The 18444-nt window shown below is 41.5% G+C and overlaps 1 protein-coding gene across 1 annotated transcript in view; it reads left to right on the forward strand.

Moving 5' to 3' along the window:
- The window catches only part of KIF16B (kinesin family member 16B), a 296429-nt gene that overhangs the window by 172196 nt on the left and 105789 nt on the right, over positions 1-18444 (forward strand). The window contains exon 18 of the mRNA XM_021700652.1: positions 17875-17928. Coding sequence (XP_021556327.1) covers positions 17875-17928 — 54 coding nt within the window. The remainder of the gene's footprint in view (positions 1-17874; positions 17929-18444) is intronic.

Here is an 18444-nt window from a genome sequence, read left to right on the forward strand (position 1 = left end):
AGGATGAAGGCTTTCATTCCCCTGTTGAATGAAATCGATGTTCATAAGTTCTACCACTTTTTCCTCATCCATTGAGCTGCTGTTTGAGGGCCCATTAATTTGTCCAGCCCTGTACTGGGGCTCCAGTAAGTAAGACAGATAGGGGCTCAGTCACCTTGGAGCATGATTCATTGCACAGGGAAGACCTTTGTAAAAAGCCTATCAGAAATCAGGATACCAGGAGCATTGTCTTTGCACATGCCAAACTGGAATTACTGGGGTGCCTTTAAATTAGGGAAAGCTGTGCAGTGCAGCCCAGACCTGTCCCCCCATCTCATTGCAGGGAGTCCTATTCATAGAATTCTCTGATCAGCAGGTGTCCAAGTCCAGTGATTAGTGCAGAGTTTCGTGTCCCCTATCTCATTAGCAATCCAGAAATACTACTCAGCCATAAAAAAAAGAAGGAAATTCTGCCTTTGTGACAATACAGATGGACCTTGAGGGCATTATGTATGCTAAGTGAAATCAGTCAGGAAGAGAAAGACAAATACCTATGATTTCACTTATACGTCGAATCTAATGTAATGAATCAACCAAAACAAAACCACCAAGCTCATAGATACAGAGAACAGACTGGTGGTTGCCAGCAGGGAGGAGGGTGAAGTGGGTGAAGGTGGCCAAAAGGTACAAACTCCCAGTGATAAAATAAATAATGTAATATGTAGTAACAGAGCACAGTGACTGTAGTTAATATTATTGTATGGCATATTTGAAAGTTTCTAAGAGAGTAAATATTAAAAGATCTCATCACAAGAAATTTTTTTGTAACTAACTATGGTGGTGGATAGTAACTAGACTTAATTGTGGGGATCATTTCATAGTGTCTACAAATGTAGAATCACGTGTTTACCTAAAGCTAATATGTTATATGTCAAATATATCTCAGTTTAAAAAAATAATAAAATAAATGGCCAATGTGGTCAATACCTGAGGAGTGGTATATGTTGGAGGGTCATCAGGGTGACTGTCACGGCCCTGACGGTGATTTCTGACTTCCTTTATGCAGTGCACAGGACAGACTCATTGACCTGCCCCTGGAAACGTGTCCCAACCTTAAGTCACCCCTCCTTAGCCCTTTGCAGTGACCTCGTCTTTCTCTAAGACATCTCTTCCTCCCAGCGTTTGTCTTGGCCTCTCAGTGCCCATGTGATAACTTCTAAGCTCCAACACAACCATCCATGATTTTGTTCTCCAACATTGTCTTCTGTCACTTTCCCCCTTGAACTCTGTGCTTTGGTTTAAATGGACAAAACAGATCTTTCACAGTTCTCTCCAAGTCAAGCCTCTGTGTAAAATCTGTTCATAAAGCCATTAATAAAACCTTCCCACTCCTTCCGTTGGCCAATCCTCTTTGTCTTTCAAGCCTGACTATCAGTACTGATCTCCTCAAGAAGCAGTCTGTGCATCTCTGATTTGAGCTAAATGCTTCTTCTTTATTCTCTTACAGGCATTTTATGCATACTTTGGTCATATAGTCTTTTCAGATTCATTTAACTGATGTTTATGTCTGCTTTCCCAGTAGGCTTCTTGTGGGTAGGGACCATTCCTTACTCATCTTTTAATCTCCAGAAGCTCCCACTTAGTAGGCACTTAAATGTTCATTGAGGTGTACGTTTTGGCCAACGGATGTGCTCCCAGTGCAGAGGATATGCCTGCTCATAGGTCTTCAGGTGCCCCATGCTTCAAATGGGTTCCATACACTTTGTAGTATCTGCACTTTTTAACTGGCCCCTGTCTTTTTGCATTTTTCACTCATAAAGGTGTACTTTTTTGTGGCTTTCTTAACTGGTAAAAGTGAACTTATCTCTTGGTTTCTTTGGTATCATATAGATCTGATTTTTTGTTTTTGTTTTTTTGCAGTAGACTAAAAATTACTCCTTAGTACTCAGTTCCTCTTAAAGCAACGTTCTCTGAAAGAAGTATGTCTGGTTTGCAAATTATTGTATGCAGTAAGAACCAACTTACCTTGAAAGCAACCAGTTCTTTTTTCTTTGTTCAGTAGGTAATGTACTGATTCTCTACATAGCCCCCGTCTAAAAACCCCGTGCTCTAAATCATAGTAAGATTTGGACTTTATAAGACTGAAGTCCTTGCTTCCCAAGAACATTTTATCAGTCAAAGTGGGCACATAAAGTTGGGTGCATCATTTCTAACAGAGTTTTGGAACTTACTGCTGGCCTACATCTCAAGCTCCCTGGAAACCAGGATTTGTATACACACACGCGTGGTACTTGGTGCCAAAGAAATTTTGGATGAGGCAAAGCAGCCCGGTGACTTCCTTTGGGAGTTAGTTCCACTTTGGAGTAGTGCCCAGCCAGGGTCTTTGCCAGGAAATAATTTCGCTGCAGGGCAAACATTCCTCCTCAACCGGCACAGTCTTTATGAAGAAACCAAGCCCACTGCTTAAGCATCCTCTGTCTTGCTCTGAGACTGCAAACAGACAGCTAATTTGGCGGGATGTGGAAGCTTTCACAGCTTCTTGAAAGTGCCCTAAGCAAAATTATATACATTCCAAATTCATTTCAGTCTTGAAAATAAAGGAAGAAATTTTCAGTTGTGCATTAGCATCCTTTAAGCACTAGCCAGTGGTGGGTTGATTTAAATGGATACATTTGAATAATTAAATTCTGAAGAGGAGAAACATCTGGGTTTCAAATCCATTTGGGCCCAAAAATATCAAAGTCAAAAATCAGACATGTATTTGGTAAGCCATCCAAGGAGCTTGATGGAGTGTGGCATTCTGAGCTGGGAATTGGCTGGCATCAGGGGCACCCCAGACGTCAGTAGCTATGAAAGGCTCCTAAGTGAGGATGGTCTGCAGTTGTCAACAAACAAGGGATGAAGATGGACGAGGGATAATTATTTTTAACCTAACTTTTTATTTTATTATGTTCAGTTTGGAAAATTTAGAAATTACAAACAAGCAAAAAAGAACTTACTACACAGAATCCACATGTTGCTCTATATTCCGGTCTGTACCTCTGTCTGTTCTATTATGTAGCCATCTCTCTCTTTCTTTCTCTGTGTGTGGGCACACATATATATACTCGCTTATACACACACACACACACCCGTACTTATTTATATGTGTTCTTTTACCAAGACAGCTTCATACTGGACTTGTAAGAGTTTTTTGCACTTATTTTTTCCTTTCCTAAATATTTCCCTACATTATTTTAATGTCCCTGTGATACGGCATTCTGTGGATATTCCATAACTTATCTTCTACTGGTAGGTGTTTCATTGTCTGGTTTTAAGCCATCACAAGCAATTGGGATGAACATATTTGTAGCTAAATCTTTATGTTTATCCATGATTACTTCCTCAGGGGGAAAAAAGTAGAGATAGAATTACTAGTCAAGGGGCACCTGGGTGGCTCAGTCATTAAGTGTCTGCCTTCGGCTCAGGTCATGATCCCAGGGTCCTGGGATCGAGCCCCGCATCAGGCTCCCTGCTCCGCGGGAAGCCTGCTTCTCCCTCTCCCACTCCCCCTGCTTGTGTTCCCTCTCTCACTGTGTCTCTCTCTGTCAAATAAATAAATAAAATCTTTAAAAAAAAAAAAAAGAATTACTAGTCCAGAAATATAAATTGTTTTAAGGCTTTTGATACATGTTCACAAATTGTTCTATAGAATGGTTGCACACATCACCACCATTTTCTACCAGTACTGTGTGAGAGTTTCCAATTGCATGCAAACTGGAGAGGGATCCTCTTGAAGTGTAGACTCGACCAACGTGAGTACACCCTCCTGGATGTAGCTCTAGGCTGTATTCACAGGAACTGGATTCTGGAGAATCCTGTTAACAGTGGCTCTCTCTGGAAGCATGTCCTGGGCATCCTAATCATCACCAAGGATTCATCAAGGACCTAGTCTGTCCTGTGCTGAGCTACATGCTCTACTAGAATGCTGCTTGCACTTAGCTTCAGCCTTCCTGGTCTTCAGATGAAGAGTAGGGGTGGCCTCTCAGAATGTAAAGCTGGAAGGAACTAGGTTGTGAATGAAGCGTTCTGGGATTTGGATCAAAAGAACCAGAGGCACCAAGATGGCAGTGAGGACTTCTCACTGGCTGAATTACATGGAAAGTAAGTACAGTTGATCCTTGAACAACACGGATTGTTCTTTGAGCTGCACACGTCCATTTATATGTAGATTTTTTGATAAATACAGTACACTACTGTGAATGTATTTCTTCTTACGATGTTCTTAATATTTTCTCTCACTTGTTTATTGTAAGAGTACTATATATAATACATATAACAGTCAATAATATGTTAATTTTGTTATCAGTAAGGCTTTGGGTCAGTAGTAGGCTATTAGTTAAGATTTGGGGGAGTGATAAGTTATACATTTTCAGCTGTGTGAGTGGTTGGTACTCCAATCCCTGCATTGTCAAGGGTCAACTGTAGTTTCATTTTCCTTCCTGTCTCCCACCCCTTCACTGTTTCCTCCTTATGTTCTTCCCCATTTCCTGCCTTCAATGGAAAGGATAAATATCTCACATTAGGGAGAAAGCAAGGAGACATCAGTCACAGGGTCAGGTCCTGTGTTGTGTTGACCCTTCACCTCACTGTGGACGACTGTAAGCTTCCAGAAAACGGGCACAAAATCTAATTTGTTGTTCACTGAATGCCCAGCATAGCACCTGGAACTTAACAGACATCTAATAAATGTGAATGAAGTGAATTCATTTCCTTCCACTTAATTTGTACAAATGTGCAAGGGGCTTCAGAACCAGAATCTGGTCGTGGCTAGAGATACTCTTGATGGGATTTGTACCTTCAGGTGAGGCCATGGTCTCCAGGGCATCTCCTGGGAGAAAAGGTCTCATTGCCTATGAAGGCAGTGCCCTGCTAACTCTGCCTTCTCTCTTCTCTTGACTTCCTGGGACTTTATCGGTTCTCTTATCTGTTTTTCCCTTGCTGACCTTGAGTGTGGAAGTTTTATACATGTAGTTGGCAATATTTATGTTGCTGGTGATTTGGTAGTTAGCCTGAGTTTTCGTTGATGGTTATTTACTGTGTTTGTCTCTGCTGGTTTATTTTATCGGGCTTTGCCATTTTTCAAAAGTTTGCTTTGCTGCAAGGCTGATTTCTTCTCCAGTTTTTGGTTTCCATTGTCTTGCCTTTTTATGGATCATTTACTAACTTTACAGTTGCTATAGAGTGCCTTAAATAGCTTGTTAAGATACAGTCTTGGGGAACATGTGATGAAAGCAACTGAAAGAAGTGGGCTTCTTCCCTCCATTAATGGAGATTAGTGTTAATTACTGACTTTTTTTTTGTTTTCTTTTTTGTCCTTGAATGGTATTCCACTGTGAGCCACTTAAGGCGATGAGCTTTCCTGTGTTTTCTGTTTTCAAAGTAGGCAGAAAGATGAGCTATAGAATTCAAAGAACAATCTGTCTTTATTCAGTTACTTTAGATTTGTATTGTCTGAGTAGTGGGTTGCATTTCTGCTTCCTTCATTTTATAATTGCACAGTCGAAAGCTGAATTGTAAAGGTCACCTGAGGAAATGAGGCTTTTCCTGGTGAAATGATGAATGGTAGTTATGGGCAAGGATGCAAGATAGCAGATTTCCTCTTAGTGCCTAATGGCAGCATGGTTTTCCTTTGATGTAACATTGTATTAACCTGAATACACACCATAAGCTCTCTCTAATTTTTTAATAACATATAATGTATTATTTGTTTCAGGGGTACAGGTCTCTGATTCATCAGTCTTACACAATTCACAGCTCTCACCATAGCACATACCCTCCGCAATGTCCATCAACCCAGCCACCCCATTCCTCCCACCCCCCTCCACTCCAGCAGCCCTCAGTTTGTTTCCTGAGATTAAGTCTCTTATGGTTTGTCTCCCTCTCTGGTTTCGTCTTGTTTCATTTTTCCCTCCCTTCCCCTATGATCCTCTATCTTGTTTTGCAAATTCCTCATATCAGTGGAGCTCTCTGTAATTTGTTAGCTCATTGCTGGTTTAGTCAAGTGTTCCAGTTGTGCATATCTGTTCTTGCTTCTGGGTCTTTGCCTGTGCTGTTTCCTTCTCCTAGAACACTCTTCTGTGTGTCCACCAGCTCCTCATGTGGCCACAGTCTGCATAGTCTCTAAGATCCCAGTTTAAATGTTGCTTCTTCACAGAGGCCCTACCAACTTCCATCCGAATTTCATCTTGACTGTTCACTCAGCATCCTCTGTCTTTTCCTTATAGCCCTTGGTAGTTGATAATTGTATCTCTTGGTCTATATATTTAATGGTAAGTGAAGGGGTCTGATTTTCTTGATACTGTGTCACTGCTCCTCAGTAGGTGTTTGAGAAATCATTGTTGATTTGAACGATTGTGAGCGAATTGTTTTGCCCTGGCGAAGCAATTCTGTCCCCTTCTTCTATCACAGACCGTAATTCTGACCTTGAGTAGCTGTGCCCCCATCAGTGACATTAGATGTTTAGTTCCCGTTCGCAACCCCCATATCTGATGATCTACTTTGGTTGTCATCGTTGTTGGATAAAATGGAAATGAACCAGAGATTCATAGAAGCAAAAAGGAAGTAAAATGATTGCTATAATCACAGTAGATTAAGAAAAAATTTTGAAACAGGTAGTTTGTCTCATTATAAATCGAAATGCTTATTACAAAAAAGTAAAACATTCAGAAATGAATAAAGTAATCACAAGCATTCACAGTCCGCCCACCAAAAAATGATTGGTTTACATTTGTAATTATTTACTTATATTTACAATATATATGTTTAATTGTACATTAGATGTTGTAATTATGCATTATAAAGATTACTTAAACAAATTTGGGGTGCCTGGGTGACTCAGTCGGTTAAGCGTCTGACTCTTCATTTCAGCTCAGGTTGTGATCTCAGGGTCATGAGTTCAAGCCCAGTGTTGGCCTCTATGCTGGGCATGGAGGCTACTTAAAAACAAAAACAAAATTGAGATCACACTAGATATACAGTTCTATATTCAGCTTTTTCATTTAACATTTTATTGTGAACTTTTCCCCATGCCACTGAAGACAAGTCCTCATTCCATTTTTTTTTTAATTTTTTAAGATTTTTTTTTTTTTTATTTTTTTGAGAGAGACAGAGATAGCGAGAGAGAGAGCACGAGCAGGGAGGAGAGGGAGAAGTAGACTCCCGCCGAGCAAGGAGCCCGATGTGGGGCTCGATTCCGGGACCCTGGGATCATGACCTGAGCCGAAGGCAGACACTTAACCGACTGAGCCACCCGGGTGCCTCAAGTCTTCATTCTATTTATATCATAAGTGTAACTCTTGCTTAATCATAAAGGACTTTTGGAAATATTTCTACCCCACACCCACACACACAAAGTGTTGATTACACTGCAGTTAATCCACTTATATAAACCTTTGCCACTTTTTTTTGTCAGCTAAACCCACACCCCCTTGAACTCTTTATTTGATAGCAGACGCTGCTTACATTAAAGCAACAAGGGGAGGAATGAAGAGATGTCAGAGAAATACGGAAGGGAATGTTTGAGGGCCTAGACTATAAAAACCATGAGAGTGGACAGCTGGTAGTGGGCAGACAGGCAGCGGGAGGTGTAACAGGTGCTCCCGGGACCTGTGCTCACCCCCAGCCCGAGACAGAGGCACGCACTGCAAGCATTGCTGGTTAGGTGTGTTAGCATTTTGTCTTTCAACGGGCGATATCAAAGGAGTACAAATGTGTAAAGCAGATTTATAACGCTAAAGCTCTTCACTTCGGTGAAGGGAGAGGAGCTGTGGTGCATTTAAAGTCTTTTTCACATCGGCAGACTTCCCTGTGTGCTCTCTCTTTTCTCTCTGCTCACAAACAGGCACAGCTTTTCTTAAACTAACTTCTTGGCCTGCCCACTGTAGATCCCACCCGACTGTTTTATATGTCAGTCACCATGGACCTTTCCAACAACATGTGATTGCTTACATTAATCATGGCGTAATTGTATTCTAGAATTGCATGATATTAAACTACATTAGACAGTAATAGTTAATGATCTGGGGGGACTTGTCAAAAATATTTAATATTCATTAAGAGGAAAAGCCGTGTTGGCTCTCATCTGTGTGTATATGTGTGTGGCTGGGAAGGCTAAAGGCTGTATACCAGGACAGAACAATCATGGTGATTGTATTGGTAAGTGTTTTACTTACTTATATTTTCTTGATTTGCTGCAGTTAAGTAACTTTCATCTTGAGAAAGGTGGAAAGCACCAAAAGTTGTTCTTTCTTAAGGAAAGTGAGCTCTACATTGGCTGACAGCATCTCTTCCTCGCCCAGGTATTCTGTGACTGTGTAATTGGGGTCTGGCTCCGAACCTCATGTCACTGACTTTAAAGCACTCTTCATACAGTCATGGTTGAAAACCTACTATGTGCCTTGCAGAAGGCCCTCAGGATACACCGTCAATTAAGGCAGGTCTCTGTCCTCTAGGAGCCCTGGTGGGCAGGGCTCTGTCTGCCCTCTGTGACCTGTAGGGCCCTGAGTGGTTTGGGCCCTAGCTGCTTCTTGGGCCATAATTGCTGTCATACTATCACCATCTCCTGGTTCCATCTGCTCTTGCCGTGCTGGTCTTGCTGTGCTCCCAGCATGCCACACACTTTGTCTCCTGGTCGTTGGTCTGGCTTCTCCCTCGTGTTGGCACCAGATGCATCCTCATGGTCACTCCCTCCTTTTAGCTCTCTCCTGAATGTCCCCTTCTCTCTCTATCCTCTCTCCTGGCTTCATTGTTTTCATAGCACTAATCACATACCATACTCATTGTTAGTTAGCTGTCCTCCTCACTAGAATGGAGGGTTTATAATAGCAGGGACTTGGTTCCTTTTGCTGAATCCACAGTGCCTAGGGCAGTGCCTGGCACATGGATGCCACATTGAACAAATGAATTCCTATACTTTGTACTCAGTGCCTTGGGTAGAGGACTGCACAGGTTGGTGGGAGGAGAGGTTGCCCACGAAGGTGCTCCCAAGAGTGTCAGCTTAGCCTTTGACATTCTGCCCATGGTCTACCTTTGGGTTTTATTTCTCACCGCTTCCCTTTATTTGTTCTGAGCAATAGCCAGACATTCTCTTTACTGCTTCCTTTGCTTGTATCTTTTGTCTTCCTGCTCCTGTTTTTCTTCCACTAGATTTTTACCCACTCACCACACTGTGCCCATTGTTATTCTGTCCATCTGTCAAGGCCCAGCTCGACAGCAGTTCCTCCGTGAGGCGTCCTCTTATCCCTGCAGCTATAAATGCTCTCCCTCCACCCCATCTCCTGTTAAAAATGGAACTTTCTCGGGTTCATCATGTTCTATGTGATTGATATGCATGCATATTTTATTTCACTTATAATCTGCTCTTAAGAGATAAAGGCACTTGATCTATTCTGTATTGCTCTTGTACATAGTAGGTGTTGAGACAGGTTTATTGGCTATATGGCATGTGCGGCTGAATGGAGTGGCAGGGTAATCACCTGCGGTACGCTATTCTGGTTTGTCCAACAGAGAGAGGTACATCTTGGAATAATAAATCGTTGCTAACTTCCAGAAGGCTGTTTCTGGGGTAAAAGTTACCATGGTTCAGCTGAGGCGGTGAAGTGAAATTCCAGAGTTGAAGTAAGAATGGAGGAGGAGGGGTGTTTGGGTGGCTCAGTTGGTTAAGCAGCTGCCTTCGACTCAGGTCCTGGGATCGAGTCCCGCGTCGTGTTCCCTGCTTAGCGGGGAAGTCTGCTTTTTCCGTTGTCTCCCTCTGCCTCTCCCCGTGCTTGTGCTCTTCTTCTCTCTAATAAATAAATACAATCTTTACAAAAAAAAAAAAACAGAACAGAGGAGGAGTAGGAAGAGGCAAGCTTTACTCCTGGCTCCTCTAAAGAAGTCAGTCACCTTGGACCTGTCTCTAATATTCTCGGGACCTCAGTCTCCTGGCCTGTAAAATAGTAAGGGGGAGCAAGGTATAGGGGTGTGTGCCAAGTTGAATGCATGATCTCTTGAGTCCCCATGTAGCCATAGCTTCATGTGATCTTGCAGCTTTATCAGGTAGGTCTCCTGGGTTTAACATGGGGTCCTGGCTGTCTTTATTGGAGCAAGTTCTACCGCTGTTATGAGAAATACGCTGGGGAGAAAACTGACTTAAAATGCTTATGGTATCAAATTTTACTATTTTTTTTTTTAAAGCAATCTTTGTTTCTTTGAGCACTTTCCATTTGCAATACAAAAGGCTTAAGACTGGCTCCTGAAAGTCTTTACTGAATGCTTTCTAGACTAGGGATTTGAAAGTTCATTAGAAAACCACTCTGAGTACTAGGAATATTTGTGTCATAAACTCAGACTTCTAACTAAAAGGGGTTTAATTTCACAACCTCCTAGATTCAGTTGCATCGTCAGACCCTTATTTTGATATATGCACCTTGAATTGCAGTTGTATGTAAGTCACTGTACTGTAGGATAACCTGCCATGTTGTGCAATGATCTGGGGGGGAAAGAGACGGAAATGGGGAGGGAGTGGTGTAGTCTTCCACTGTCTCTACAAAGCAGCTAGTCTCAGGTTTCTAATAAAAGTTTCCAATGGGGGCACCTGGGTGGCTCAGTCGTTAAGCGTCTGCCTTCGGCTTAGATCATGATCCCAGGGTCCTGGGATCGAGCCCCACATCGGGCTCCCTGCTTGGCAGGAGGCCTGCTTCTCCCTCTCCCACTCCCCCTGCTTGTGTTCCCTCTCTCGCTGTGTCTCTCTCTGTCAAATAAATAAATAAAATCTTAAAAAAAAAAAAAGTTTCCAATGATGCACACAGGAAAGACCTCAGAGCCTTTCCATGCAGAGACAGGGTCTGAATGAATGGCCAGGTTATTCCTTTCATGTGTTTCCCTGTGCCTACCTTGGGGTAGTCTCTGGTTTCTGCTCAGCCTTTAAAGAATGTCTGAATGTCAGGAAAATAATTGGATAAAATCTTCACAAACTCCAGCACCAAAATCCAAACTTCCTCTTCAGTCTTTAAGATCCCCCAGTCTCCTTGGGAGTTTGCTCATTTGTAAGGTGATTTGAAACTGGCTGGAAGTTCCTGAGGGGAGTAGGCAGGTAAGAAGATCAGCCATTCTGGTCTAGCCATTACAGAACCCACTGTTGTGGAAACCTAATCCCTTGTGAAGGGTCAGTGAGAAGTGAACCATCTAGCATGGAGTTCTGGTCTTTTCTAGCTGCTTTCCATCTGGCCCTTACCAGAATCTGGACTGTGGACTACCACCATCCATTCCAGGTAACAGGCCGGGAGTTCTTTAAAAACTGACATATACTTGATCAGAACGCATACATAATTTACAGAGTTCAGTGCATAATATAAACCTGGGGCCTCTTGTTCAAATATTAAGAATTGCAAGATGGCGGCAGTAGACAGTGAATGCAGGACCCTGTGCATCTTCACAGGTTGCACACCCATGGGGTCATCTCTATATTTGATTGGAACCTAAAAATCATGTGGAAAAAATTCTGGCTTACCCAGTGCCCAAGGATTTCCCCCTTACCTGTTCACATACTATGGAGAATATCCATGTGGAGAGTGTGGAGACTGCTTTGCCTTCAGCTCACCTCTACTGTCAGGTGACTGCCTTCCAGTCATACTGGGGTCGGGGGCTCAGCCTCCATTACCCTCCACGCCCACCTCCACCACAGCTGCCAGCTCGAGTGTTGGTTGGACTTGAGTAGCTGTTTTCCTCCTTTTCAAATGTGAAGCGACATCAAAGGTACAAAACTAATCACCACTGGCACAACATAAGGGCAGGAATATTTATGCTTTCAGTTCATTTAAAATTTTTCTTTTTTTCTTTCTTTTTTTCATAATCACAGTCTCACTTTCAATGTCATGGTTCAAACTGAGAAATTCCCACCCCCTTGCTTTTTCATTGCTGATGATAACAGGAATATAAATTGCAAGATGTGCAATTATACCTAAAAATGCTAGATGCCTCTTAATGCAAAAAAGAAAAAAAGGCCATTTCTCATAAAAATAGATTGTATGCTATGCTTTTTTGTTGGACCTACCACAGTATATGTACTTCCAGATGTCATTTTAAAATGCTAAAAACAGCTGCAAAAATTACATCCTGTCGTGGTTTTCCTTTTAATTGTAACATTTAGGAAATTAGCATTTGGGGCCAAGATAATTCCAGTAAAATAAGATAGCGAATTACATTTATTTAAAATGAAGCCACATTAAAATACAATTAGAGTTGATATTCTTTCCTTGATATTAACATATTCACATTTATATTTTACAGTCTATTGAGGTTTGCTATTTGAAATAATTATCATTAAGGAAAGAGGTGCATTTTTAAAAGTATGATTAGTAAATATGTAATATTTAATGGAAGTCATACAGTACCAGCAACAGCCAATATCACCTCATATTTTAAAATATAGTTCTTGACTTTGTAATTATGACTCTCTCCTCAGAATGGTTGGGACTTGATTTAAAGTTAAGACTGAGCATCTTTTATTTTTTTTTTTAACTCTTATTTTTTAGGAACTGGGAGTCATTAGTTACCATGGACATAATCTTTTGGTAGAAACCAAGCATAATTTTTCCTTTTTCAGTAACAGGCCATAGAAATGCATCCATACTTCATTAAGAATTAAAGTGGGAATGTCTCTGATTTCTTGACTCAGAACCTTCCATGTCATTAGATGCCACTCTTCAGGAGGGGTCAGAGCTGTGGCCTCTTACATCTGAGGTTGACAGCCGCCACTGGTCCAAGTATATTTCCTTTCTTCATCACACCCAAATGTACTAAAATGAAAACTTCTACTGAGGAAGAGCCAGGGATCTCATCAGCCCAGAGACTCAGCTGCCCTCAGACCACCCTTCCTGTGCAACACCCCCAGAGCACTCTGATCTGTTCACTTATGGCACCTGGCTCTCCCACTCTCTGTCTCTCCTTACTGTTGTCATCTACTTACCTTCTAAGCGTCGCCATCTTTTTCAGTCCTGTTATCTTGGGTGATTCCATGTGGATACTCATGGTTACATAAGTGAATTCATGTCTTTAGCCTGGAAACTTCTTAGATTTTTCACTTTCACCTGTAAGCCTTGCCTTGCCCCCACTTCTCTCTCCAGCCAAGTTTTCATTCTCAACACTTGAGACATCCTCTTCCCAAATGCTCAGATAGTCCTTTGGTTTTTTCACTTGTCAGAGAGCCAGCTGGGTCCACTAAACTGTCTCCTTGCCCTGAACCTGTATCCAGTATCTCAGCTCAATGCTACAAGAGAAAGCCACATCCACACAGAGATTGGTGCCTCTGTAAGTTGACAATCTCTAAGCTTGAATGATGCCCACCCACCCCCTATTGCTTGTTGTTCTTATAAGTTCTCTTGCCTGCTGGCTTCTTTGTCTATTACCAATAATCTCCATGTTCTTTATGCCTCTAACCACACCACCTTCCTCCTTATTCTTAACAGAGAACCTTGCTTCTGACCTCACAGAGAATACAGAAGTCCTAAGAGAACAACACTGTCACAGCCCGTGTCTGCTTTGCTTTCATATTTTCCTCCGTCCTTCCTATCCCAATGGCCGAATTGCTCTTTGTCTTCCCCTACCTGTACTCTGGATGCTCTAGGATTCATAGCTAATATTTATTAACTGCTAAGTGCTCATTATATACTTTCATAGGATCCTCCACTCAAAAGGGACCAGGGTTATTCTTGAGTCTGGTTCCAGATGGGGAAATTGAGGCTTAGAGAGGTTGAGAAATTGTCCCATGTTCATATATGGGAACTCTGTCCCCAGTTTTTTATACCTTCTCTCTTCTGGCTTGTTTATACTAGGGTTTAAATATTGCACAAGTCTCTTCCAGCTATTAAAATGAGCACCCATTCTCCTAAAACTACCACAGCCCCCTTTCATAACTAAAATTACTGAAAAAGCTCTCTACTGTATCTACAGTCAGCCTCTGGTTTCCACCCATTCAGTCCTCAGTCCACTGCAGTCTGGCCCCAACCCAACAAAGCTCACTCCGAGTTTACCAGTGACCTCCATGTTGCTGAGTTCTCTTTGGATCCTATCTTACTTGACTTTCCTGAAGCATTTCATACTACTGCTCCCCCTTCCCTTTGCTTTCCTGTGCCTACCCCCTTTCCTGACCTTCTCTCTGTGTCTTTAACTGCTCCCTAGCCTCATTCTCTGCTGGTCACTGTGGTGTTTGTGGTCTTCCAGACTTTGCACTAAGCTCCTTTATTCTCATTCCATACATACATCCTGGGTAACTTCATCCACTCTTGTGGTTTCAGTTCTAATCTAGATGCTGGTGAATCCCAAGTCCGTGTCTCCATCCTTGATAAGGGCCTGAGAGCTAGATCTTCATATGTATCTCCCTTCCTATTGGACATCTCAATTTGGATGACCCTCGGGAATCATTAGATTCAACAGTTATAAAATTGAGCTTACCTTCTTGAAGGCAGGGTGGAGAAGAGATTAAAATTGTGGGCTCTAGAGTCAAGGTTGATTCTGCCATTTACTAGCAATATGGCCATTTCTGACATTTAAAATGGGATAACAATGGTGCCTCCCTCAAGGGCCATTATAAGAGTTAAATGCAAAGTCCTCAGAACCAGGGTATAGAATGGATCTTCAGTGGATGTTAGCTACTACTCTTATCCTTGCTGCTGGGAGTACTAGCACTGGTACAGCTACCATCACTACTTATGCCTCCCCCACTGGCTCTGTCCCCAGTGCTCCTCCTCATCCCAGTGGATCCTAACAATAAGAGGCAACACTTGAGCACTTAATATGTGCAGGTGCTCTACGTACTCTGCATGTATTACCTCATTTGATCTTGGCTACAACCCTTTGAGGTAGGGCTTATTATTTTCTTTGATTTCTGTGAAAATTAAGTGTCAAGGGTTAAGTAACTCATACGTGGTCTCATAATCACTAGAATTTATGTTCACACCTGCAGACCTTTTAACTCATCCTCTTGGTAGTTAGGTTTTGCCCTCCCACCTCCTGTGTAGCCTGGCCAGACACCTGAGAGGGCATCTTTGACTCTTCCTTTCTCATCACAACCCCCAAGATCTGTCAGCTTGACCTCTAGATCAGAGATCTCTTTATCCCAGTTACACCAGGTCTTGCGTCCATCAGCTCTCATTTACGTAACTATAGTGGCCTCCTAGTTTCTTGGCTTCCTGTATTGCTCCCCTCCTATCTGTTCTCTGTAGAACACCAGCTCTGTGTGTTCTTCGACAACACTGTCCCAAGGTACTTTTCTGCCACCATCTTTAGGATCAAGTTCGGAGTCCTTAATATAACTTCCAAGGCTCTTCACTATCTGGCTTCTGTTGTCCTGTAAGCTTCGTGTCTTGCCACTTCCCCCATAGCAAGCCAAGATCTGGTTTTATTGAGCTTCTCTTGAATTTCTCTATTATGCATGAAGAAGAAGGGCACAACTTAGGTTTACGTTTCCTCAGGAAGCTTGCCTTGATTCTAGGTAGTACCAAATTCTGGGATCAGTACCCCACTCTGTATGTTATAACACTGCATCCTTCAGTCCTAGCTTGCAACTCATTGGGTGCCCACTTGTGTTTATTTGTCACAGACTGAGAGTCCTGTGGGGTCAGAAACCATGTCACCTTTATAGACTGCTGTATCCCTGAAACCCCCCTATGCCTGATGCCATGCTCAAAAAAAAAAAAAAAAAAGGTGCTCAGAGCATCACATGAGAGATGAAGATATTCACACCCACATTTTGTGACCTCCTGAGATCACGCAGCTCACTAGCGACAATTGTAGTGGTCAGCAACCCAGATTTTAATATCAGACTTGGATTCAAGTTCTCCCTCTGCTACTTACTTGCTTTAAGCCTCAGGTTTTTGTTCTATAAAATGGGAATGAGAAACATGTCAGCCTGGCAGGGTTGGGAGAACAGAGTGAGGGTATTGTCCACTAAGAACCCAGCCCAGCACCTGCCCCTTGTAAACAGGTCCTCAGTGATAGGATTTCATTTGAACCCAGGTCTCCCAACTCTCAGAGGAGCATTTGGCTTATGACCACGTGCCTGTGACATTGTCAGAGCAGTGTGTGTTCGTGGTTCTGTGAGCTGTTCTTAGAATGTAAAAACAGAGACTAAAGACAGTTCCATTAGGGAAGTTCTCTGATTTTAAAAGTTTTTTATCTAGTGATACTTTTTGACTGTGTAAATATTTCTAGAAAGCCTAAACTGCACTGAAGTCTAAAAAATACTATGAAATATTTCCAGTGTTCTCTCTTTTGTTGTATACAAGAGAACAGTCATATAATAACTTTAATGAAACCTTATCCCTACTTAGAGTAATGACATATGTGCTGAGCTTGAGTATTGGCAAATACCTTTCATATACGTTTATGTGATTGATTTCTCATGGATGGCAATGCCTATAATCTGCAGATTATTTTCTTTTGGTAGGAGGATACGTATAACACTAAATGACAAGTTTCAGTGAAGGATATAATTCTTTTATTGTATATCACAAATCTGAGCATTGCTTAAGAGTTAAGTGATGGTATTTTGGCTGCCCTGGGTTCAGATCCTGGCTTTACCACATCTCACCATTATGACCTTGGACAAGTTCTTTCACATATCTGAGCACTGGGTTCCTCATTTGTAAAATGGAGATACTATTTGTTATCGTTAGGATTTGCTGGGAAGACAAAGTGAGCTAACATGGGTAAAGCACTCAGCACAGCATGCAGGTCTGCTTACAAAAGCCACCAAACATCTTATGCTCATTAATAGCCCAAATTAAATGGATAACACATCTAATTGAAACATTTGTTAGCTCTTTGTAAAGGTAACTTTTGCCAGTCTCCATTTGCACATAATACAAGGAAAGTTTGTGATGAATTTTTCCGTAGTTCTGCTTTTTAGCTGTATCTGCCATTTACCATAACGGGAACATGTGTAAGTTTAAGAATTACTGTTCATGCTGTTTAAGAAGAGTGAAATCTTGTAGTCAGTAAGTCTAGTATTTGAGAAGAAATCAACTCTTGTTATCAATATTTTAGCAAGTTGTTTTAAAATTCCCAGTGACTAGCCCCCTTTATTTTGCTCGCTCTCTGGTAAACCCATTCACAAACTATGTAGTCCCCAGTTACTTGTATCCTAGAACTACTGGTCATAGGAGGCTCTTGATGAATCTGCCTACGGTAGAACCATGTACAAAGTGGTAAAACTATGGATTTGACTACTGTCACAATTATTATTGGTACTCATTATTAGTGCTATCATTATGATGGGAAATGTGCAAACATAACACAGCTAACTCTTTGGAGTCTTTGCTTCGAGAAATTATTGGGAAATATGATATTTATAAAAAGATGTTTCAATGTGTGCATGGCTATTGGCTTTTAAGTACCTTACTGCTTTTCTCCTGATGTTTTCCCCCAGTTAATTCTTTTCTTAATTGATGTCTGTGCTCTCTCTCTCTCTACTTCCCTGGCAGTCTTTTCCCTATAAAAGGACCCATCTGTCTAAGGTAGAGATTCTCCATTTTTATATACACTTATCAGTGACTAAGCTGCGTAGAATAGACATGCTTATCATTTAGAAGTTTCCTTTAACTCTGCTTTTTCAGTACAGTGGTGCTTTGTTTGTTTTCCTTCAAGTAAAATATGTTCTTTTCTGCCCGAATGCAAGCACTCAAACGTATGTCTAATTTCTAATCATAGTCATAGGTAGAGCAAAGAAAACATTTTAAACTTGCTAATCCATCGTAATTAAAAATAATGCTTAAAAAATGGATGCTCCTTGTAATATGCAATTATATACAGAGAATAAGAGAGAAAGAGAAAAGCTCTTTCAGAAAAGTGACTTATTTTCATTTGATTTTTTATTAGACTTGAATTTGAGCGGCAACAGCGTGAAGAACTTGAAAAATTAGAAAGTAAAAGGTAAGCCACGTGGGGTACCAGTTTTAACACTAGTGTAGTCTTTGGAGTCTTGCATTAATCTTTCAGACAGAGTTCATCGGGGTCTCTTTCAGGACCTTCCTATTGTTCTGTGTCAGGTATTTACGTGTCTAATAACTGCAGGTCATTCCTCTAGCTGGTTCGTTTTACCACGCGTTTGAACTTTTCAAATAGTACATCTTCAAATACTCGTGAGAAAGGGGGAATAGAGTCAGTAGTCAAATTTCATGCACTTGCTAAATTTAATACGCCAAGTATATGCTTGCTTATATTTAATTCAAAAGGATATCCTCCTTAGTAATATTGCCTGAGGTTTTAAAAAAACCCAACGAATGACAGTTGCCCTTCCTTATGCCTCTTCCCCTCTTAAACATCTTTGCTTATGTTGTTTGACCATTTGTATTTCCCTTCTGTAATTTGTTTCTTTATATTTTTTGCTCACTTTTCTCCGGTGTGTGTGTGTGTGTGTGTGTGTGTGTGTGTGTGTGTGTGTGTGTG

This window comes from Neomonachus schauinslandi, chromosome 10 (genome assembly GCF_002201575.2).
Source record: "Neomonachus schauinslandi chromosome 10, ASM220157v2, whole genome shotgun sequence".
Taxonomy (NCBI): Eukaryota; Metazoa; Chordata; class Mammalia; order Carnivora; family Phocidae; genus Neomonachus; species Neomonachus schauinslandi.